Below are 22072 nucleotides of genomic sequence, written 5' to 3'. Positions count from 1 at the left end.
GTGGTGGGGGGGGGTGCACCGAGGGGGCCCTGGGCACTGGAGGGATGGTCAGAGCTGGAGGCCCTGGATTCCCCCACCAAACTAGAATTCACCTCCATCCAGACCAGTGTGCTGAGATGCTCTCACAAAGCCTGTGCCACCTCACCCCACCACCTCACCAAACATGCACCAAGCTCCTCTCTGCTCCCTGAATCCCTCAGGACCTTTGAACTTGCAGTTGCCCCCACCCACCCACCCAATCTGAAATTCTCCTTGCTCATCTCTCACTAACTCCACCTCATCCTTCAGTTGTGTCTGAATCCCACGTCCTCTGAGAAGTCTCCGCGCCACATCAGCCCGGGTCAGGTCTCCTGCTGTATGTTCTCCGGGTGCCCCATATTTCCTTGGGAGCACTTATCATGGCTCTAAATGAATAATTACATGGGAGATGATTTGTTTAATGTCTGTCTCCCCTGCTGGATGGAGCTTGGGGATCGTGTGTGTATTGTTCCTTGTTGTCTCTCAGCAAGTACTTCCTGCCTCGGTGCCCCTTGCTGTACGGGACTCCGGTCATGCTCTCCTGTCTGTGAGAAGTCAGGGAGGCACACGTGTCAGCACAGCAAGGGGCTGGCCCTCCCTGGTCCCAGGGGGTGAGCTAGCCTAGGACGGGCATAGAGGAGGAAGCTTGGTTAGAGTTGGCCACATCAGCCAGGGGCACCTGACACTGGAGGCAATCAGAAGCACCTCTGTCCCCACCTGCACTCCCACAGAGGGCTCACAGCCCGAGGCCTCTGGTGGCAGGCAGCGGGGGCACCAGCTGCCAAGGGTTTGACTTCTTACCTTCCAAGGACTTTTTATTCATCTCTGGTTCCCTGGTGCCCCCCTTCGCTGTTTGACAGGGCCACCATGTATGCCTTTGTAGTTTTGTTTTTCTCTTGGCAGCTCAGTGAAAACTAGAGAGGGGGAAGATCTCGATCCAGGAAAATCGTGTCCATTTATACTCTCAGGAAGTATTTGCAACAAACATTTCTGATGCAGGATTAGCAGACTGAACATATAAAGAGCTCTTTCAAAGCAGTAAGAAGCAGAAAACCATCCCAAGAGGGAAAAAAAAAAAAGGCCAAAGATCTATCAACAGATGCTTTACAGAATAAACCGGTACAGATGAGGGGCACCTGGCCGGCTCAGTCGGTAGAGCACCTAGCTCTTGATTTCAGGGTCATGAGCTCAAGCCCTACGTTGGGCATAGAGCCTACTTAAAAACTAAACAAAAAAAACAGTACAGATGATCAGTAAACATGAAAAAAACCCAATTCCCCTAGTAATCAGAGACTGGTAAACTAAAACAACAAAATACTGTTTCTTCCCTTAGATTGTTACAAATGTCACTTTGATAATTTCTTGGCCAGAGTGTGGGGAAACAGTGGCCTCGTAAGTTGCTCTTGGGAATGGAAACCGGTGTTCCCACTGTGGAAGATAACCTGATAATATGGGTCAAAACTTTAAGTGGCCGTGGCCATTGCCCATGATCCGGGAGTCCCACTTCTTGGTACGTAGAGAGAGACACTTGTGCAAGGAGACATTTATGAGAATGTTCCTTGCAGCCTTATTTGCAGTAGGGAAATATTGGAAGCCCCCTGAATGTCTGCCAGTGGGCAAAGCCTGAGCCATCTGTGTCCTCTCCCTATCATGCCCTAGATCCATCCAGGCGTGGATCACAGGACAGATGGCTAGGTGAAAAGGGCAGGCTGCGGAACACAGTGGGTATAGTTTAGTGCCCTTTTTATGTTCAGAAAGGTTCAAATATATAGGAAAGCAGATCGGCAATAGCCATTAACATGGATGGGTAGGAGGACAGTTTGACAAAAGGGCACGAGGCAATTTTGGGTAATGGGGTGGCTCTATCTTGACTGTAGTGACCGTTACCTGACTAGAACTGCATACCAAAAAAATGAATTTTACAGAATGTGAATTTTGCCTTCATTAAAACATATATGAGCACACAGACAAATCTGTATTTTCCAAAGGCACAAATTATGGGTAAATAAATGTGTGCACTCGGGTCTGGTAATGGTAGTTACATGGCAGGGGGGCAGGAGGGAACCAGGATCAGGCTGGGGAATGGTCCATGGATACCTTACATGCTGTATTTTAATTTTTTATGAAGATAATATATTCCAATATTCTGTATAATTAAAAGTTAATTTTAAAATTTTACTCCTATCTCAGCATGGGACAAACCCGATTTCCTCATAATATGCTGCTTTTACAGCTCAGACAGATTGATCTGGCCTCCGAGCTGGATAACTAAGTACAAGGGCCACTTAAAGATATCTGTGTGTGTTTGTTGATGTTTAACTATAAGAGTAATTCATGCTCCTTGTCACAAGTCTGAACAATACAGAAATATGTAAACTAAGTGAATGTCACCCCCCCCCCCCCCCCCCGCAGTCCCCACCCCCTGGAGGTAATCATCACAAACTGTTAGTGCATCTCCTTCCTGAGTCCGATCTGAACAGATACAAAACTCCGAGTTGAGTTTTGTTGCGTTGTTCTTACAAGAACAGCGTCCTGCTGCACGCAGAGTGAAGGGTGGCAGACCTCTTTCCCCGCAGCTCCCCACCTTTGCCCCGTTACTGGATAGCTGTGCAACCCACTGCGTGGAATCACCATGACGTACTGAAGTAACCGTCTGAGTTATTGCCAGGGTTTTCACTCTGTAGAACAATTCTGCAGGAACTTGTACGTGTCCCTTTGTGTTTGTGTTTTGGTGGGCTAGAATTTTGGGGCACTGCAGGTATGATGTACGGACAGGGAATCCCGCATTCCACTTCTTGGTCCCCTTATGGGGCACCACACCTCCTCAGGGCTGCGCCCCTGGAACTGTCATGGAGAGCTTCCTACCGTGTGCCAAGCCTGGTGGTTCTCTGCCCTGCTGTCCGCTAGAACCCTCTGGGAGCCTTTATCAGACTGCCCTTCCCTCTCATCCCCCCATCATCCCCCCCCCCCGATTCTGACACAGTGCTCTGGGGGTGGAGCTGGTGTCTGGCTGCCCCACGATTCTGGCCACGGGCCAGGAATCCCACTGCTGCCACCTTCTCTTGACCACTGTCTTTTTTTTCCCCCCAGAATAGGTTCTCAGACTATGAGAAGAGGAAGGTAAGAAAATGGTTTTTTTCCTTGGTCACTTTTCTTATCAGAGATCTATTATAAAAGATGTGAGGGAACAAGTTCTTCCTGTCTCTAAATTAGAGGGTAAACTAAAGGTTTTCTCTTAGTGCCTTGCCTCACCACAGCCTTACGCAGCCTCGGTGGTGAAAGGGTATCGTCACCTCACAGATGAGCAGTCTGAGGCTCAGGGACCCCAGACTCTAAACCTCTAGCCTCTGCCAGTGAACAGAATGTTTTATTACAGTTGGGCCCCGGCGGGGGGTGGGGGGGCTAATGAGAGGCACTGGGTTTGGAGGTTGTTGCTCAGTGTGAAGACCTTCAGCCCGTACTACTGGGAGTTGAGGCGTGGATTCACCCTGCTCCTGTGTCCTGATGCCCACAGAGCCTTGCCAGTCATCACCAGGATCTGTATTGCAGGAACAGAAGATGCTGGAGAAACTGGAGTTTGAACGGCGGCTGGAACTCGGGCAGCGAGAGCATGCCCAGCTCCTTCAGCAGAGCAACAATCAGAAGGACGAGATCCTTCAGACGGTCAAGGAGGTCCGTGAACAGCCAAGTGGGGTCAGGCTTGTCTGCACGCTCCCTGCCAGGGGGGCCCTCTGCTGTGGGGAGGTGGTGGGAGTAAGCACTCTCCCTTGATCTTCCAGAGCCTGGGGGGCCCTTACAGATCACCTAGCCAGCCTCCTCATGTGTGATGGACACCCCAAGCCTAGCAAGGGGAAGCCCTGGGCCAAGATCACATGGAAAAGCCTGGCAGGACAGGGCCCCTTCCTGCCAGCTCAGGCCAGCTGCCTGTCCTGCTGCAGGAGCAGTCCCGGCTGGAGCAGGGCCTGAGTGAGCGGCAGCGCTACCTGGACGCCGAGCGGCAGCGGCTGCAGGAGCAGCTGAAGCAGACGGAGCAGATCATCTCCAACCGGATCCAGAAACTCCTGCAGGATAACCAGAGGTCAGGCCCCCACTCCCCAGACGCAGAGACCTTCCCTGACATCGGTACCCTTTGAAGAGCCCAGGATAGGGATCCATTTCTCCCTTATAGTCTCAACTCCTGCCTGAGATTTTTGTTGTTAGGGTCCAGTCTTGGTGCTGCAGTTTGCACCAGCCTAAAGAGAAAAGAATCTGCTCTGAGCCTGACCTGGTTTGTGGCTTGTCCTCAGACCCGTGCCTCCCGAGTGTCCCGTCTGTGAAATGAGTGGGTATAACAGGAGAGTTGAGATCACATCCTGCTCCAGTATTTTAGGTTCCAAGTGACCCGTTGCGCTGAGGTCAGCCATAGTGAGATTTTGCCTTAACAAATCCTGTCCAGGGTAGGCACCGCCAGGAGCCAGTCTCGGTGGGCTTGGGGGAAAGGAAGCCAGATAGAGGTCTCCAGAACCTCTAGTTGGGGTCCCTTGGGGAAAGCCTCCAGAAACAGGTTTTTGCTGTGTCCCTGTTGCTTCTAGGCCTCCTTTTGCTTTTCACTCACTCCTCCATCATGCAGCAGTTACATGGTGCCCGAGTGAGGCAGCAGGCCTGCCGTGTGCCCCGCAGCGTGCTCTCCCCACCGAGGCAAGCTACCGGAAAGCTACTATTTGTTGGGTGCTGCTTCCATGCCGAGCACTTTGTGTATAGTCTCTCATTCGCTCTTTACAAATACTCCGTGAAGCTTTTTTTGTGATGATCCCATTTTGCAGATGAGCTGGGGCTTGGTGTGGCTGAGTACCTGGCCCAAGGACACAGAGCCCCGAGATTCTAAGCTGAGAACCCCGGCCGGTTCCTAAGCCCCCTCTTCATAGTCAGTGCAGCGAGGGGAGGGCAGTTCTGTTGGAAACAGGCCTGCTCGTGACAACTGCAGTGACCTTTTATGCTTTTGGTTTTCTCCACAGGCAAAAGAAAAGTTCTGAGATCTTGAAGTCGCTAGAAAATGAAAGGTTAGTGTTTCGCTCAAGCACTTTCTCAGTGTTGCCTTGGGTCAGGGGAGAGGTTTTGGGGAGAGAAGCCCTTGTGATTCTCAAGGATTATGCCAGAAAGTTTTCCTAAAGCTGTAAGGAGATTCACCTCCTTAGGAAATATTGAATTAAAAAGAATCACCACCTGCAAGTTTAACACACATGTACATTCCTGAGAAAAACTGAGACGTAAATAAAAAAATATGTAATGTCCAACTATATGGCTAATATAAAAAAAATCAGAAAAATCAGTTTCTTATTGAGGGAACACAATCTATTGTGAAGTAGAAAAGGGGGGGCTGCAGTTAAAACAGAGCAGTGTATGATTTCTTCAAGACACAGCGTGTATCTGTGCTCAGAGGACCCAAGGAGCCACCGTGAGTGGCTTGCCAAACATTTCTGAGAGGTAGAAATCAGACGTGGTGATCTTTTGGGTGTTTTCCTTTGCGTTTTCCAGGTTTACTGAGACGCACCCCGTTAGTAATTAGGAAAGAGGGTAGCTGAGAGGGAAGAGCCCCTTTTCTTCCTTCCCTCTCTTCTCCCCCCCTGCTCCCCTCCCCTGCAGGATTATCCGGAATCCCTCCTGGTTCCCTGGAATTCCAGAATAGCAGCGTGGGCTTTGCTGTGGTCCTTATGCCGGCCTTCCAGGCCCCTGGCTGCTTGGGAAGAACTCCTGCAGGGTAGCCCCTTCAGCTGTGGTGCTGCGGGAGCTGGGAGCCACCAGGGCCCAGCCCGGTTGTGGCCAGTTCATCTGGCACGCGCTGACCAAGTGCCCTCTCCCTCTTTGGGTGCCCTGGGCCGGGCCGCGGGTCCAGTCATACGGCCTTCCCTCGGGTAGCCTGTGGGCCTGGGCAGGAGGCAGAGGTGCTCAGACGCTGCTTCCAACGAAGCGAGATCCTGCAGAGGCATGAGAAGATGTTCCGTCCCAGCCACTAGGACCCGTTTACAGTGGGGGCACGGCACACACGCAGCGTGCACATCCGGACGTGCACTTACCTTTCAATTTTCATTTACTGTGTCACAGATGTGTGTCCATGCCGGAAACCTCGTTGGTAATAGCTGTAGAGTATTTACTATGTGATTATATCCAAATTCGTCCTCTGTGGACCCAGAAGTTCCCGGTGTTTCATAATGACAAGCACTATTGTAGCACTATTCGAGTCTACGTTCTATTGAACGTAGGCACTGACGTGAATTTTTTTTTTTAAAGATTTTATTTATTCATGAGAGACCGAGAGGAGGGGGGGCAGAGGGAGAAGTAGGCCCCCAAGGAGCAGGGAGCCCGATGCAGGACTCGATCCCAGGACCCCGGGATCATGACCCAAGCCAAAGGCAGACGCCTAACTATCTGAGCCACCCGAGCGCCCTGACGTGAATATTTTTGAAGGACGTGTTCAGAGGACCTTTTGATGGGTCTTGCCACATTGCCTTCCAGAAGATGCTTTGCCAGCGGCTGCCCTTCTCAATGGGCCACAAAAGTGCCCGCTTCACCTTCAGCGCCGCCACGGTGCTTGGCGCTTCCCCTCCTCTCCCAGCCTGGTAGGGGAGGGGGTTGTACTCCTAGTTAGCAGTGATGTGAGCCTCTTTCCGGGTGGTTATTGGTCACTTGTATTTAAGCATCCATGAAGCGGCCGTTTTTGTTCTTTGCCCATTTTCCGAAGGGCATGTTCATCTTGTTATGCGAGAAACTCTGCCTACGAGGCTGCAGGTTAGGCCCGGGTGGAAGTGCGTGATGCAGCAGGAGCTGGTCTAAGTGGGCACATCAAGGAGGACTTCCTGAAGAAGGCAGCGTTCCTCTGATGCGATTCCCTGTTGGAAGTGTTAGATCTGCTCAGTAAATGGATGGATTTTTTTTTTTTTTCTAGAATAAGGATGGAGCAGTTGATGTCCATAACCCAGGAGGAGACAGAGAACCTGCGGAGACGTGAGATTGCCTGTGAGTGGGGAGGGTCTTGGGGAGGGGTGTGGGGTCCTGGGAACAGAGCTTGTCTGACTAGGGTGTGGGGGAGGCTGCCTTCTTCCCGTAGGTCAGGTACAGCGGGCTTGAAAGGGGCAGTAAAGTCCAGGAGGGAAGCGTGGGCCCTGAGGTCAGGCTGACTCGGGAACAAGCTGTATGACCTCAGGGCCATTACTGTTCCCTGTTTGGAGCCTCCGTGTTTTTATTTGTGAAATGGGGAGAACAATAATTCTCCAGCTCATGGGGTCATTTGAAGGTCAGACGAGATGATACCTGGCACTGAGTGAGCACTTCACAAAAGCTGTAGGGTTTCTGTTACCAAGAGCTGTGGTTGGCCCCTCTTGTGTTGCCAGGAGCTCCCCATCCTGCCATTCCCAAGAAGTGGCCCCAGGGCACCACACTGTGTCCATACTTGCTGTGGGGCGGGGGGGGGGGATACTTCCTGTCTGATCCTGAGCACTGAGAGCATCCAGCCACGTGCCAAGGAAGACCAGGAGTCCGTTCCTCCTTTTTTAAAATAAGGAATGATTCTTCTTGGCTGGCCCCATCCTCCCAAGGCTGGATACTGGAGTGGGGTACTGTGGAATACTGTGTACCAGGCCCCTTGCCAAGCACTTTGCATACACCACTTCATCTCACTCCCTCCTGATGAGATGTTATTAATGTCCCTATTTTAAGATCACTATTACCCACCATTTATACGAAAGAAAAACCTGTTTTTGCATTTCCAGAAGGATGTTTAATAATAAATTGATTAGGAATAGTATCAGTACCGGGGACTTTTTTTATTTTTATTTTTAAAGATTTTATTTATTTATTTGAGAGAGAGAGAATGAGAGATAGAGAGCACGAGAGGGAAGAGGGTCAGAGGGAGAAGCAGACTCCCCGCCGAGCAGGGAGCCCGATGTGGGACTCGATCCCGGGACTCCAGGATCATGACCCGGGCCGAAAGCAGTTGCTTAACCAACTGAGCCACCCAGGCTCCCAGTACCGGGGACTTTTGTTTTCACCTTTTTAAACTTCCTTATTGCTTAGTTTTTTAAAAATAAGCATGTACTATTTTTATAACTAAAAAGATTTCCATAAGAACAGTGAAGTCAAGAGTAGGTAATAACCCTTGTTGAGGATATAGGGTATCAGGCTGTCCTGTCCCCTGCCAAAGGGAATGTGAATCAGCGGGATCTTTCTGGAGGGCAGAAAGGGTAACTCCTATTATTCATAGCCTTAAAACTGTACTCTTAAAAATTAATCTTAGGAAATAAATTGCATAAGGATGTTTGAGCAAGGACATTTATCATTTAATAATTGCAAAAGAGACCAAATGTCCCCAAATAGAGGATTATCTAACTAAACCATGGTGATCTGTGCCCTGCAGTACCCTATGGCCAGTTCCTCACACTGCCACGTGGACATGGGGAATTAGTCACAAAAAGAAGTGATGTGTTTAGTGTGGTCACATTGTAACTTTTTGTTGTAGTAAAATATATAACCTGAACTTTGCCATTTTAGCCACTTGTAATTGTACGATTCTGTGGCGCAAGGCACATCCACATTGCTCGGCAGCCACCACCGCCGTCCAGCTCCAGAACTTCATCTTCCCAACTAAAATTCTGATAAACACAAATTCTCCATCCCCCTCCCCTAGCCCATGAAGAACCCCCATTCCACTTTCTGTCTTGCTGAATCTGATAACATTAGTCCTAACCCACGTAAGTGGGATCCTATAGTATTTGTCTTTTCATGACAGGCTTCTTTCACTCAGCAGAACCTCCTCAGGGTTCATCCCTATTGGAGCAGGTGTCAGAACTTTCCTTTTTGAAGGCTGAGTAATATTCTATTTGTGTATTCACCACATTTTGTTCACCATCTGTCAGTGAACACTTGGGTTATTTCCACCTTTTGGTTTTTGTGAATAACACTGCTGTGAATTTGGGTGTATGAATATCTGTTCAGTTCTATAAATATGCATTAAAAATTGACTAGAAGAATATATGTTAAAATATCTCTGGGTGATAAGATTATAAAAGATTTTGTGTGCATGCTTTTTGGTGTTTTACAAATAGCCTTTTCAAGCTTAAGTTACTTCCATAGTTTAAAAATTTTGGAGGGGGTGGGCGCCTGGGTGGCTCAGTTGGTTAAGCGACTACCTTCAGCTCAGGTCATGATCCTGGAGTCCCTGGATCGAGTCCCGCATCGGGCTCCCTGCTCAGCGGGGAATCTGCTTCTCCCTCTGACCCTCCCCCCTCTCATATGCTGTCTCTCTCTCATTCTCTCTCTCTCAAATAAATAAAATCTGTTAAAAATTTTGGAGGGGGGCGCCTGGATGGCACAGTCAGTTGAGCATCTGACTCTTGGTTTCAGCTCAGGTCATGATCTCCAGGTCGTGAGATCAAGTCCCAAACTGGGCTCTGTGCTCAGCAGGAAGCGTGCTTGAGATGCTCTCTCCCTCTCCCTCTGCCCCTCCTCCTGCTTGTGTGCGTGCTACCGCTCCCTCTCAAATCTTTTTTTAAAAAAGTTAAGGGTGACTGTGATGCGGGTGATGAGGTGAACCCCACGAGGCCCGCAGGAGCGGTGCCCCTTTCTCAGTCCCACCCCCATGTTTCCTCAGCCGCCATGCAGCAGATGCTGACCGAGAGCTATAAGAACCGGCTCATCCAGATGGCCTACGAGTCTCAGAGGCAGAGCTTGGTCCAGCAGGCCTGTTCCAGGTAAGGTAAGAAGAGGCTTCCTGAGTTGGGGGCGCTGGCTCAGGGCCCAGGACTGTGGGGTGAGCACTGGGCACTGCAGTCCCTGCCCCAGCCTCAGCCGTGCATCATGGGCAAGTGGTGATGGCTCTCCATGACTTATCTAGCTGGACCTCATGATTGGGTCAGGCTCTGGTAAAGTGACAGCAATCACTCCCACTTCTCATGCACTTCCTGTGAGTCAGGCACTCGGCCAAGGGTTGGCTTACTGACTCTCTGAGGCACTGTGTCATTAGCCCCGTTTTGCCACCACAGCTCAGGCTCAGAGAGCCTATGTGACACGTCCAAGGAAACCCAACCAGCAGGTGGCAGAGCCAGGGTTCAGGCCCAGGCAGAGTGGGGGTGTGCTCCTGACCGCGGTGCCCTCCTTGACCTCCGAGGGTCTGCAGAGGCCAGGAGCGGCGTGCCCTGGAGGGGATGGTGATAGGTTGCTTTCACACTGGCGGCAGCTGTGGGTCTGGCTGGCCAAGTTCACTGCCTCACTGGGGGTTAGTCTCCTGAAGGAACCACACGTGTTGGCACAGCCATGGAGAAGAGCTCTTGGTGCTCGGGAGACGGGCCAGGAGCACTGGCTGCCCTCCCTCTCCCTCTCCTTCTGCCCAGGTGGTTCTGGCACAGCCACCAGCCTCCCCGTGTCCTCACAGGTGTTGGGGTTTCCTCTTCCTTTCCTGGCGGTAGAACATCGAGCTTAGGAATGTGGGCACTGGCGGCGAACAGACCTGGACTCAGGTCCCCCTTCTGTTAGTAACTGTGAAGTGTTGGGTCAGTCCATTTCCCTTCTGAGCCTCAATTTTCTTATCAGAAAAATGGGGATAAGTCACAGTACCTACCCCTGGAGTTGTTGGATTTAACGAGGATGGTCTTTGCCACAAAAGGGCCAATGAATAACAGCTATCATTACGAAACAAACTCAAAACCAAGATTATGCCAAAGTATGGACATATGTGGGGCTTCAGGGTTTGGATTTCTGTGTCAAAATCACTAGACTTGTTCTGGGTGCTAAGAGCAGATCCAAGGCCAGGGTGGGAAATGCTGGGGGTGTCGGGTGGGGCATGAATGTTACTGCCCCAGAAGGAGAGCTTTCTCACGGCCCAGGTGGCCCACCTGGGAGGTCATGAGCTTGTTGGTGGAGGTGGGAGGGCAGAAGCCAGGCCACCACTTCAGGGGCATTGTAGAGGAGATTCTGATGGAGGGGTGGATGAGAGGACCCAGACACACCGACTCTGTCACCTTCCTTCTAAGACAAACTCCATGTCTGTGCCCAGCCCAGGAGGTACCCCCCCCCAGCAGGTGGTTCTTGAGTATTATTATTGAATGGGTAAATGGTTATTTTGATCTCCGAGGTTCCTTTCACTTGGTAGATGCTCAGAAAACATTCAGAGAGTGAATTAATTTGCTGTTTTTCTGGCAGCATGGCTGAAATGGATGAGCGTTTCCAGCAGATTCTGTCATGGCAGCAGATGGATCAGAACAAAGCCATCAGCCAGATCCTGCAGGAGGTGAGCCTTTGTCCAGGGTGTGAGGGCAGGGGCTCAAGATGGGCACAGGGAGCCTGGGGCAGAGCATCACAAGTCTGCATGGAGCCCTGTCCTTAGCGTAGAAGACCCAAGATGCTTAGTATGTTTAGAACTGTATAGACCCTCAGGAGAGGGGGGCAGGGAGGGGGAGAGCGTGGTGATTTTCTGGTCACTGAGATCTAGAGAAGGATTCCCTGCTTCCGTGGCAGGCATCCACGCTCCGTGCTATGTGGCTCTGTCATAAGGACTTAGCGGCAGGACGTGGTAATCACTCCATGGAGGTGGAGCACACAGGAGAGTGCCAAGGGCCTTTCGACTTCTTGCTTCCAGACAGCGCACTGCTGTTGGCCCCCTCATCTTCTTCATGAAACTAGGCAGTGAAAGCATCCACACCCCCGGTTGTGGAAATTCAGTGCACGTAGTGTCCAGGGCTAGTGAGCGTAGTGTCCAGCACTAGTGAGCCTTTCACAGGTATTATTTCTAAAATGTGAACAAGTGAGCTGAAGAGTTACGTTCCCTCTAAGAGAGAGAGAAGTCTTCCATGAAGGTGTTTCTGAGCAGATTCTGTGTTCCCCCTGGCCCGGGCCCCGGGGAACGCGAGGCCCCAGGCACCTGCCGAGCAGCTGATGATCTCTGTTGCAGAGCGCCATGCAGAAGGCCGCATTTGAGGCTCTCCAGGTGAAGAAAGACCTGATGCACCGGCAGATCAGGAACCAGGTGAGGGCTGGGGGTGCGGCCCCTCCAACCCCTTCCTGCATGCCTTCCCGGACGGCAGAGGTGGCTCTTTCACGCGCCAGCTCAGCCATCCATTTCCCCCCACTCCACGCCACCCCTGCCACATAAACAGTTCCGCGGTCTCTCGTGATGCCCATGGGCAGCCTTGACTGCTTAGGCAGCCTCTGCATCCACCGTGCCCCAGGCGGGAACCCCTCGCTGGGGAAATGCGGTCAGTTCCACCCCAGTGGCCACCTCCATCAGCTCAAACTGAGGAGCTGGGGCAGATGGGGTGTCCCACCAGGGCAGGCAGGGGAGGCTGCCTCGCCTGGAGGGAGCTGTGCTCTGGTCTGGGCTCGGCTGCCGACCTGCAGGCTGGCCTCGGCTGCCGACCTGCAGGCTGGCCTCCGCCCGGTGGGCTATGTTGGGCCCCCTGGGCTTTCCAGAGGGCTGGAGACAGAGGGAACTTTCAGGCTGCGGGAATGCTCATCGCATCCTATTTAGCACACTTTGAATTTTACATTTTGCATGTTTATTTTTTTCTTTGTATTCTTTCTCTTTTTTTGGCCAAAACCAACTTACCTTTTTATTTTCCTCTTTAATTTCAATCCCACCTTGCCGGACATGAAGCTCATTCCTCTGACCAGGGGTTGGTGGGGCCGTAGGAACTTAGGGGCGAGGGCCATAGGGTCACAGGCTCAGGGTGGAGAAGTCACTAGCTGTGGGGTCTGGCCCCCAGGCATCCTCCCTGTGGGTGGTTCTGACCCAGCTGGCCAGCTGTTCCCCTTCAGACCCAAGCAGGGAGCGCCCCGGGAAAGGGCTCCCTCACCAACCTCTCTGTGTCCTTGAACAAGTTACTTAAACTCTGAGTCCCCATTTCCTCATCTGTAAAATGGAGGCAGTAATATCGCCTAATAACCAGGGGAGATTTGACGACAAGATTGTAGTTAGTTAGAGTACACAGCACAAGCCTTGCACACAGAATGTTCTGGAAGCATCAGCTGCCACCATCGTTGTTCTTGGGCACTCCATTACCCCCTGCTCTCTGTGACGGCAGTTAGAGGGAGTAAGACACTCGGTGAGTGCGAGGCTCAGTGAGGGCCCGTGTCTGTTCTGCACTCTGGCCTGAATCTTAAAGGCAGGCCTGTCTCCATTCCATAAACCGTTAGCTTTTCTGGGATGGGCCCTCCAGAACAGGTCCGTTTGTGCCCCCCAAGCACTTGGGGCCCTGAAACAATTAATTCTTTTAAAGCCCCGCTGAGGGGGTTCCCAAGGCACCCAGGTCCCTTTCATTCCCGACCCCCCCTCAAAAGGTTTCTTAGACCCCACTTGGCCTTCAGAGAGCAGCAGACTTGAACCTTGGTTAACGTGAATAAAAAAACCCTGTTTCGTCTTCTGTTTAGATTAAGTTAATAGAAACTGAGTTATTGCAGCTGACTCAGCTGGAGGTAAAGAGGAAGTCCCTGGACACAGAGGCACTGCAGGTATGTAGGGCTCCTGGCCTGCCCGTCCTCCCTGCCTCCCTCCCCACAGCTGCTCCCCAGCAGGCAGGCAGGCTCCTCTGTGGCTGTGATGGGAACACAGCCTGGGGGGCAAGCCCAGCACAGGCCAAGGTTAGGATCAGGGCAGCCTATTGCTCGGCAGGAGGGTCAGAGGAAGGAGGGTTTCATTGCCAAGGCTCACCCAGGCCCATCTCCATCTCTGCATTTTCTTTGTTTTGAAGCAGGGTCACTGCTGAGCTCCCTGTCTCTTTAAACCATGCTTTTGGGGTGCCTGTTCAACTCACAGGCAGATCTCCTCTGGGGAAGGAGCTTTCTTGGTGTCCCAAGGATCTCTGGAGGAGAGGGCCCAGCTCTAACTGTGTCACTCCCTGCAGGTGGCTTTTCTGGGAGCTCCAGTCTGGGTGTCCTGCTTGTAGAGCGTGGGGGCAGTGGGACCAGCAGGTGTCGTTCTGGACTGCCTGTCCGAGACCTGGGCTTTGTCCTCTACAGTGGTACTGTGTGACCTGGGCAGGCACAGAAGAGGGCTGGACCTTGCCCTGCCCCGACCTCTGCCCAAATGTCCAAAAGCAGATGGATCAATGGTGTGTGAGGACCTGTGCCCCACATCGGCTTCTGAGTAGAGCCTTCTGTCTGTCCCCGTGTTTGTGTCTGTTCTTAGCCGAGGAGGCTTGAATTGTCTCATGGCTTCTCAACTCAGTGAAAGTGTACCGAGGTCTACAGTCCTGGTCTCAGGTCTGCTACAGATGTGCTGTGTGACCTAAGGCAGGTCACTTCCCCTCCTAGGCCTCCCATTTCTCCCCTTCATAAAAGGAAATCATCTTCCAGGTCCAGCTTGTGTCCGAGGGCCATCACACTGGGGCAAGCTAGCCAACGCAAAGCCCTTGGTGGGCCTTGCCACCTGTCTTCAGAGATGAGCTCTTAGAAAAGATGCAGCCACTGTGCTTGGCAGGTGCCCATGTCTCTTGCCCATCAGAGCTTGTGGGGCTCCTGTTTTGAGGGCCTCCATGGTTTCCAAGAGTAAGAAATGAGTGGAACACAGACACAAACGAGGACTTCGCCCAGTTTGCATGTGCCTCCATCTGGGTAGAACCTTCCAGACCCATGGAGGTTACACGCCAACCCTCCCTGCCTGTGCTTCCACCCACGTGCTCTGTAGTTCCTGAGATTGCAGTCATGTACCTGTGGCTTGTCCTTTCCTTTGTTTGCTGTTTCTTACCATTCCATTGTCATGAGTCACTAGATCCCACGCCTGGCCTGACCCCCACAGGGAGGCTAGTGGATGCCCAGGCAGAGGGGCCCCTCGGCTCCATCCCCCAACCCTCTGTCTAGTTGAGTTGGGCCCACTGTGGGGTCCCGGCTGCCAGCTTGGAAATGAAGGGGGGATCCTGTCACCCCATGGGGGGACTCCTGGCTCCAGAGCTCTGAGCTTCCAGCGGCACTGGGCATGGTCTTGTGTTGCAGGAGATGATCTCAGAGCAGCGCTGGGCCCTGAGCTCCCTGCTCCAGCAGCTGCTCAAGGAAAAGACGCGACGAGAGGAAGAGCTCCGGGAAATTCTGGTGCGCTTGGCTTCTGCCTTCCACATCGCACATGGGTTCGCTTTCCCTAAACACGCTCGCCATTCTTAGAAGCGTTATTGTCATTCAAGTAATAGTTGCTCATCAAAGAAAAAGAGAACGTACAAAGGAAAAGACTCACTTCTGAGTTACCTAATGCTAACGCTTTGATGTGTTTTCTGAACGCTACAGTGCATATTTATAGCTGTGTATATGTGTGCCTTATAAACATAAGATGGTACACACTCCTTTAGAACCAGCTCGTTTGCCTCTGTTCTTTTCATGTCCTAAAATGTCCTCCATATGCTTCCTGGCTGCATTTGGATGGTCCATCCTAGCCCATTGCTGAGCATTCAGACTACTTCCAATTCTTTACTTTTCTAAGGAATGCTCTTGTAGCTGAATATCGAGAATGGCCATGAGTATTTATTCAAGACCGATGCCCAGGAGAGGACTTTGTGTCCAGGGCAGGCTGTTTAATAAGCTCTTGGCAGGAGTTGCCCAGCTGTCCCTGTACCCAAATGTGTTTGACTCTGGCACATTGTCAGGGTGGCAGGTGGGGATCGTTTCCTCTAGGCCCTGTGTGCATTGGAGCACTGGGGACGGAGGCCTACGTCGCTCCTGTGGTGTCGTTAATGCTCCACACCGTCTCTGAGCTCTGCTCTGGACAGAGCCCTGTGCAGGGTAGAGTGAGACCAGCTTCCACGGCCCCACACGAGCCCCACGCAGGCCACTCAGAAGCTGCCTGTTCCTCGTGGTACCTCACTGCCATCATCTGCAAACTGTTCACACGCGGACGGCACGTTAGCATCTTGCAGCAGCAGCTGTGGCCTCTGGCCCTATGCTCCTGCCCTCGAGGGCCTCAGAGCACTCACCATCCAGGGGAGGAAGCCCCTCCTCGGCAGATCGGGACTGCTGGGGTCATGGGTGCCAGACGAGATATGTGTCCACAGCCTGGGGAAGGCCGTGGGCAGCAGAGGGGAGCAGCTTGGCAAGGTCTGGGAGGGATGGCCAGACAGGCCCCAAGGCCTGGGTTGAAGTCTTGCTGCCCGCCTCTTCTTTGGCCCCCAGCGTGTGGCTGCAGTCCTGGCTGGGCCGCCTGGCTTGCTCAGAACACAGGTCCCCAGGCAACACAGGCCTGGGTCCAAGTCCTGGCCCTCACCCCGGACAGCTCTTGTAACTGGGCAGGTTCCTAATCACTCTGAACCTCCCTTTGCTCACCCTGGAAGTCGGACCCCCTCACGGAACTGTATGAATTAAGGAAAATGTCACCTGGGTGCATAGCGAGCTCTGGCACATAGCACTCTGAAAACGTTAGCTATTGCTGTTCGTACCATTTTTTTCGTGGCACTGGCCCCAGCACCTAGAATCATGCGTGGTCCAGAGCAACACTCGGTGCCTACTTGGTCATGGCAGCAAGAAGGGATCTGTTTCAGTAGCACGTCTGTCGTTCTCCAGCTTTGTCAGAGGGTGAAGCCCACTCCAGAGGCTCATATTGGCCTTAGAATCCTATTTCTCTCCCTGCCTGTCACCAGGGCTGAGCCCGAGGAGGGGCCCGCGGAGCCTGGTGGCAGGCGTCCAAAGCCCTGAGTCTGGCCTCAACCCCAGGTGTGCCCTGGCTGGGACTGTTCGCAGCAGGTAACTGGGGGTCGAGGCACTTCCTGCTTTTCCCGGCTCAGTAGTTTATGTGGTGACCGTGGTGGCTGCGAAAGTTCTTTGTAGAATACTAAGTGTCCTCCACCAGCCAAAAGCTTCGTTCACAATGGTCACTGTCGTTACAGTTTTTATTTACTGACTTAGAACTAACGATGCCTGCTTCGTCCTTGGCAGACAGAGTTAGAAGCCAGAAGCGAAACCAAGCAGGAAAATTACTGGCTGATTCAGTATCAACGGCTTTTGGACCAGAAACCCTTGTCCTTGAAGTTGCAGGTAAGGACTGCTGGTCTCTACCCTTTCGGAGAGCCTCCTGTGCCTCGGGGATGCCCGGCTGCCTCATCTTTCCAGTTCTGTTCTGTTCATATTTCCGGTGACTAGTGTGCCAGGTCCTGTGCTCGGCCCCGGCAGGGACAGAAAAGAGAGAGCGGGTGCCTTCCTTCTGGTACGGGGAAGGCAGCCTCACTGCTGTGTGGGGCAGAGCCACTGTGCACACGGGGGGCGGGGGCCACAGGAGCCCCCTGCAAACCCCCGCTATGGGCAGGACAGATGTGGTGCCCCCCCACACACACAGACACACATATCCTGGTTTTTTTGTTTTGTTTTTTAATAAAAATGGAGTCCTATATATACTATTTTGGCAAACTGTTTTTTTACTCTTAATAATGACGGGCAGTTCTCTAGCTGTATACATAATAGATCTCCTCATTGTTTCCAGACATAGTATTTAGTATCTGGATGAGCCCTCATTGATTTAAACAGCCCCTCTTGATGGGTACCTACCTGATCGCTTAACCATTTTCAAGTTTACAGGTAGACTAGCAGTGAACTTCCTTGCATATCTGTCTCTGTGCTCACGTAGGCATGTTTGTAGGAAGCATTCCGAGGAGACGTTTTATATATAAACATGCTCAGAACCGTTGTTCACCGTGGTAAATAACGGGGTCATGTGGCGGTGCAGTCAGCTTCTCCCGTGGGTCTGTCTCGCAGGAGGAAGGCCTGGAGCGCCAGCTGGCGGCCCTCCTGGTGGATCTGTCGGCGGAACACTACCTGCCTCTCTTTGCCCACCACCGCATCTCCCTGGACACACTGAGCCACATGAGCCCTGCCGACCTGGCCAAGGTGGGAGGCGACAGCCCCTCGGGGGAGGTGGAGCGCTGCATGAGGCTGCCGTCTGAGCCGCCAAGTGTCGGCTTGCTCTCCTGCCACTCTGGGTGTGGTCTGCCATGAGCCCATGTCCCTGGCCCCCGTACTTCTGGACAGAACCCCCACCTCGTCGGCCCCTCAGCCCCTGGGCGTAGCCTGCACGCCGTCTGCCTGACCCTAGACTACTCCCCTCACTCAGCTTGGACCTTCACATTGTAGGCCCAGGACAAGTCCTCGGAGGCTGTCTGGCCTGGCCCTGGCCCGCCCCTGGCTTCACGGACCTCGTAATGACAGCACTGCCTGAGCCTGCTGACATTCTGGGTCGGAGCTGAGCTCCGCATTGCGTCAGTTCATTTACGCTTCGAAAGAGCCCAACGAGGACAGCTAACATCGTAGCCATTGCCAGGGCCAGGCGCTGTTCTGAGGGCTTTTCCCACGCTAACCCCCGCAACGGCCTGGGCGGGCAGGGAGCAGCCTTGTCATTTCTCAGATGAGGAAGTGGAGACGCGGCAGGGTGGTAGCTTGCCCGGGGTCACACGGCACAGTCAGGCCTCGAGCATGGGTGCTGTGGTCCCAGAGGCCATGCTGTCTACCCCTCTGCTGTGTGGCCTGTCCTTGACCCAAAAACTGACGGGTCACGCACAGGGGCTGTGTCACCCGCGGGTCTGTGGGACTCCAGCGCTGCCACTCGTCAGCAGCTTGGCCTCAGTGGGCACTCCCTGCCCCTTCCTGTGAACTCTGACAGTGGGTCCTGACTCCCCTGTTGTCATGGGGGGGACGTGCGGGCTCGCAGGTGACACTGTCAGCACAGTCCCTGCCCCAACGCAGCTAAACTATGGCTCTTACTGGTGTTAGTTCCCTTTGGGGCCTCGGTTTCCCTCCCTGCCACCTGGTCACCTCCACAGCTGTGGTGCTGCATTGCCTCCTGTTGAGCTGGGGGCCCAGGCCTCCGCATTTCCAGGTGAAGGTGCCAGAAGCCAAGAAGGCGGCGGTCCTTGTAGCTCCCACCCAGCCCAGGCTGTAACTTGCTTTGCCTTGAACTGCCATAGGTGGGCGTCTCGGAAGCTGGCCTGCAGCACGAGATCCTGCGGAGGGTCCAGGAGCTGTTGGATGCAGCCAGGATCCAGCCAGGTACCAATACAGGTCATCTCCTAAGCAGAGGCCCCAACCTCGCTTGTGGACTGTGCTCTGAGGGGTGGGGGGAGGGGGGGTCACCTGTCTACATTTCAGGGCGAGAACTAAGGACCAGTCCTAGCCCCTGCTGGTCCTTAAGGTTCCCTCCTAAAGGAACAGGATTTCCAAATGGAAAAACTAGGCCACAAAAATGGGGGGGGAGGGGGAAAGAGAGAGGGAGAAGTTTCCTTATAGAAGTAGAGGGGCCCTCCTGGTACCCTGTCCTATAACCTTCCCTAAACCTACCATACACTGGGAACCACACACCGTGGACCCTTGGAATAGAGGGGGAAACCAGCCATACCCAGCGCCTGACACTGTGCCTGGGGCAGGCCGGTGGTGTGGCTGTGGAAAGATGTTTGTGACGACGTGCGAAGGGGTAAAGGCAGCTCATAAAGGCAGTCCACCTGTGTGGGGGCCCGGGGAAGCCCAGGTGCTGTGGCTGACGCAGGAGCAGACGCGGGAGGCGGGGGCTCCCGTGTGCCGATCACGACCCAGGCACCAGGCGTTCTCCAGCCACTGCACATGCACCGTGTCGTGTCGCCCCTGTGTCAGCCCCGTGAGGTGGGTGCTATTAGAGAGCAGAAGGAACAGATACGTTAATGTTCTCCCGTAACGTCACACGGCTGGCAGATGGCTGAACCACTGAGCTCAAGGCCTCCCTCGAGAAGAGACCAAGGGGTCTTGAGAAGGGAAGGGAGCCTGGAACAAGGGTGGAAGGAGAGGGCCTGCCTGGGCTGCCATGCTGGGCGAGCCCACAGCACTGCCAGTCTGAGGCAGGGGCCGTTCAAGGCAGAGACCAAAGGTGGGGTTGCCGGACCAGATTGCAGGGATGAGACAAGAGCTCTGTGGCCGGCGTGGGGGAGATCCTGGGTCCCTAGGTGTCTGGGCAGTGTCATGATGTCCACAGGCTCCAGCTTTCCAGCCAATTTTATTCCAGGGCCATTGATCCAACCTAAAAAATGCATTAAACTAATAGTCCTTTAATATCAAGTAATGTATGAAATAGACCTCTTTCTCCCCTTCTGGATGTTTTCCAGCACTGACACCTTCCTGCTCTCAGACTGGAGGTCCGGATAAGTTTGGCATCAGGGCTTGGGGTCCCCCCCCAGCAGACAAAAGTGTCCTTCGCTCTGAGCCCCTCAGATGATGTCTACCTCCCACCTCTCCAAAAAATCCCTAGGGCTAGCAGGAGCCAGAAGGGACCAGCAGGTCCTTCCCCATCGAGGCTACTTACAGCTTCTTCCTAATGCTGCCCAGCTGCAGGGAGGGCTGGGTGGGACCTCTCCTCCTCAGCTGCAGAAGGGGCAGGAGACCTTCAGTCCCTTTCCTAACATTCTCTTCCTGCTTCCAGAACTCACTTGGTGTCACATTAAATACAGAAGAGCCCCTTTACAGTGATGGTTTGGTGGCACCGTGGTACCTTCAGCGAGCCTAGTGTTGTAACAGCCTTTAAAAAAAAAAAAAAAAACAAAAAAACTTCAGGCTTTTCCAATTAGAAAAACTCGTAATTCAAACCACAGGATAGATGGGAAAATCTGAACCAAGATCAGGATGTGCATCTGGGATGGAGAGACTCAGGGATGTTGGTGAATGTTGCATAATGAAAGAGACTGCTTCTTAAGGGCCGATTCTGCTGTGCTGCTGTTGGGCCCCGGGCAGGGGGGTGCCTGCTGCCCTGGGAACAGGGCGGTGAGGGGACAGCCTTGGGGCCTTCTCATTCCTCTCCCTGCTCCCCGGCGGTCTCCTGGGACCTGGTGGAGAAGCTGTGAGCACAGCCCACGCCCCCCCCCCCCCCCCGAGCCCCTAACTAAGGGCTCCTGCCCCACAGCTCCACCACCAGGTGGCCCTGTGGTCTTGGGCAAGTGGCTGCTCTTCTTTGCAAGTGACAAGCCCTCCTTGCAGGGTCCCTGTGAAGGATCCAGGGAAGGGTCAGGGGTTAGAGGCCCCAATTAACCAGCACTGTGGCCTTCCCTGCCAGTGAGTCAGCACTCCTGTCTTACAGATGGGGGAATAAGGCTCAGAAAAGAGAAATAAGGGGGCCCTTACCCCTCCTGTGGGATCCGAGTGCCCCACCTTAGCTCACTGTGCCCTCGTGGCAGGCAGAGCCAGGGGACCCCCTGGGGGTTGGGATCATGGGGGCATGACCCTGGCTCAGCCTGTCTGGTCCCCGCAGAGCTGCTGAAGCCACCCAAGGGTGAGGTCCTTGGGGTCCTGGAGGTGCCCACTGCCCCCGAGGAGCTACCTGAGTCTGTGAGCCCATCTGCTCCCCCGGCAGAGCTGGAGGTGCCAACCTCAGAATGTGTCGTGTGCCTGGAACGGGAGGTAAGTCTGGGGCAGCGGCCCCACCCGTGGGCCGTCACCCCCCACTCGCAGGCCCGGCCTGTGCCCATGCTGAGCCTTTCCAGGCATGTGTGTTATTTCTAAACACTTGTTTCTAGTGGTAGAAGTAGATTGTATTCATTAGAAATTTGGGGAAATACAGGAAAACAAAAAATACAGGAAATTATGATCCCATGACCCAAACATGAGCAATGCTAACATTTTCTGGGACTTTCTTTTTTTCAAAAGAGGTTTTTTTCCCCCTACTTAATTAAGGAAAATTTCCCAAGTCATTAAATATCAGCCACACAATTGTCTCTGAAGAGACTTTTAAAAAACCATCTTTTAAAATCTATAACAGGGCGCCCGGGTGGCTCAGTTGGTTAAGCGACTGCCTTCGGCTCAGGTCATGATCCTGGAGTCCCAGGATCGAATCCCACATCGGGCTCCCTGCTCAGTGGGGAGTCTGCTTCTCCCTCTGACCCTACCCCCTCTCATGCTCTCTATCTCATTCTCTCAAATAAATAAAATCTTTAAAAAAATAAATCTATAACAAAATGAGGGGTGCCTGGGTAGCACAGTCAATTAAGCTCTTGGTTTTGGCTCAGGTCATGATCTCAGGGTCCTGGGGTCAAACCCCGTGTCAGGCTCCATGCTCAGCACAGAGTCTGCTTAAAACTCTCTCCCTCTGCCCCTCCTCCCCACACTCTCGCTC

At 53.2% G+C, this 22072-nt stretch overlaps 2 protein-coding genes across 8 annotated transcripts in view; one reads left to right on the top strand and one right to left on the bottom strand.

The window, feature by feature from the left end:
- Positions 1-22072, bottom strand: part of NIBAN2 (niban apoptosis regulator 2) — an 82568-nt gene that overhangs the window by 5841 nt on the left and 54655 nt on the right. The window contains exon 15 of one of the 2 annotated variants that reach the window (XM_073905722.1): positions 19234-20485. The exons of the other annotated variant lie outside the window; for it this stretch is intronic. Within the exon in view, the coding sequence (XP_073761823.1) occupies positions 20403-20485 (83 nt within the window). The 3' untranslated portion in view covers positions 19234-20402. Of the gene's footprint in view, positions 1-19233; positions 20486-22072 lie in introns of those variants that run through there. 2 annotated transcript variants of the gene reach the window in all.
- LRSAM1 (leucine rich repeat and sterile alpha motif containing 1) overlaps positions 1-22072 on the top strand; it is a 39361-nt gene that overhangs the window by 15802 nt on the left and 1487 nt on the right. For 5 of the 6 annotated variants that reach the window (XM_025888421.2, XM_025888419.2, XM_025888420.2 and 2 more), the window contains 14 exons: positions 3109-3138; positions 3568-3690; positions 3957-4096; positions 5013-5057; positions 6941-7011; positions 9641-9740; positions 11188-11275; positions 11936-12010; positions 13411-13491; positions 14971-15066; positions 16894-16992; positions 17707-17838; positions 18912-18993; positions 21212-21360. In XM_025888421.2, the coding sequence (XP_025744206.1) occupies positions 3109-3138; positions 3568-3690; positions 3957-4096; positions 5013-5057; positions 6941-7011; positions 9641-9740; positions 11188-11275; positions 11936-12010; positions 13411-13491; positions 14971-15066; positions 16894-16992; positions 17707-17838; positions 18912-18993; positions 21212-21360 (1311 nt within the window). The remainder of the gene's footprint in view (positions 1-3108; positions 3139-3567; positions 3691-3956; positions 4097-5012; positions 5058-6940; positions 7012-9640; positions 9741-11187; positions 11276-11935; positions 12011-13410; positions 13492-14970; positions 15067-16893; positions 16993-17706; positions 17839-18911; positions 18994-21211; positions 21361-22072) is intronic. The other variant, XM_073905726.1, reaches the window with a different exon arrangement.

Source organism: Callorhinus ursinus, unplaced genomic scaffold (genome assembly GCF_003265705.2).
Source record: "Callorhinus ursinus isolate GAN/ISIS: 27379988/994484 unplaced genomic scaffold, GSC_fseal_2.0 scaffold24, whole genome shotgun sequence".
NCBI classification, from domain to species: Eukaryota; Metazoa; Chordata; class Mammalia; order Carnivora; family Otariidae; genus Callorhinus; species Callorhinus ursinus.
This window is presented reverse-complemented; position numbering and strand designations above follow the sequence as displayed.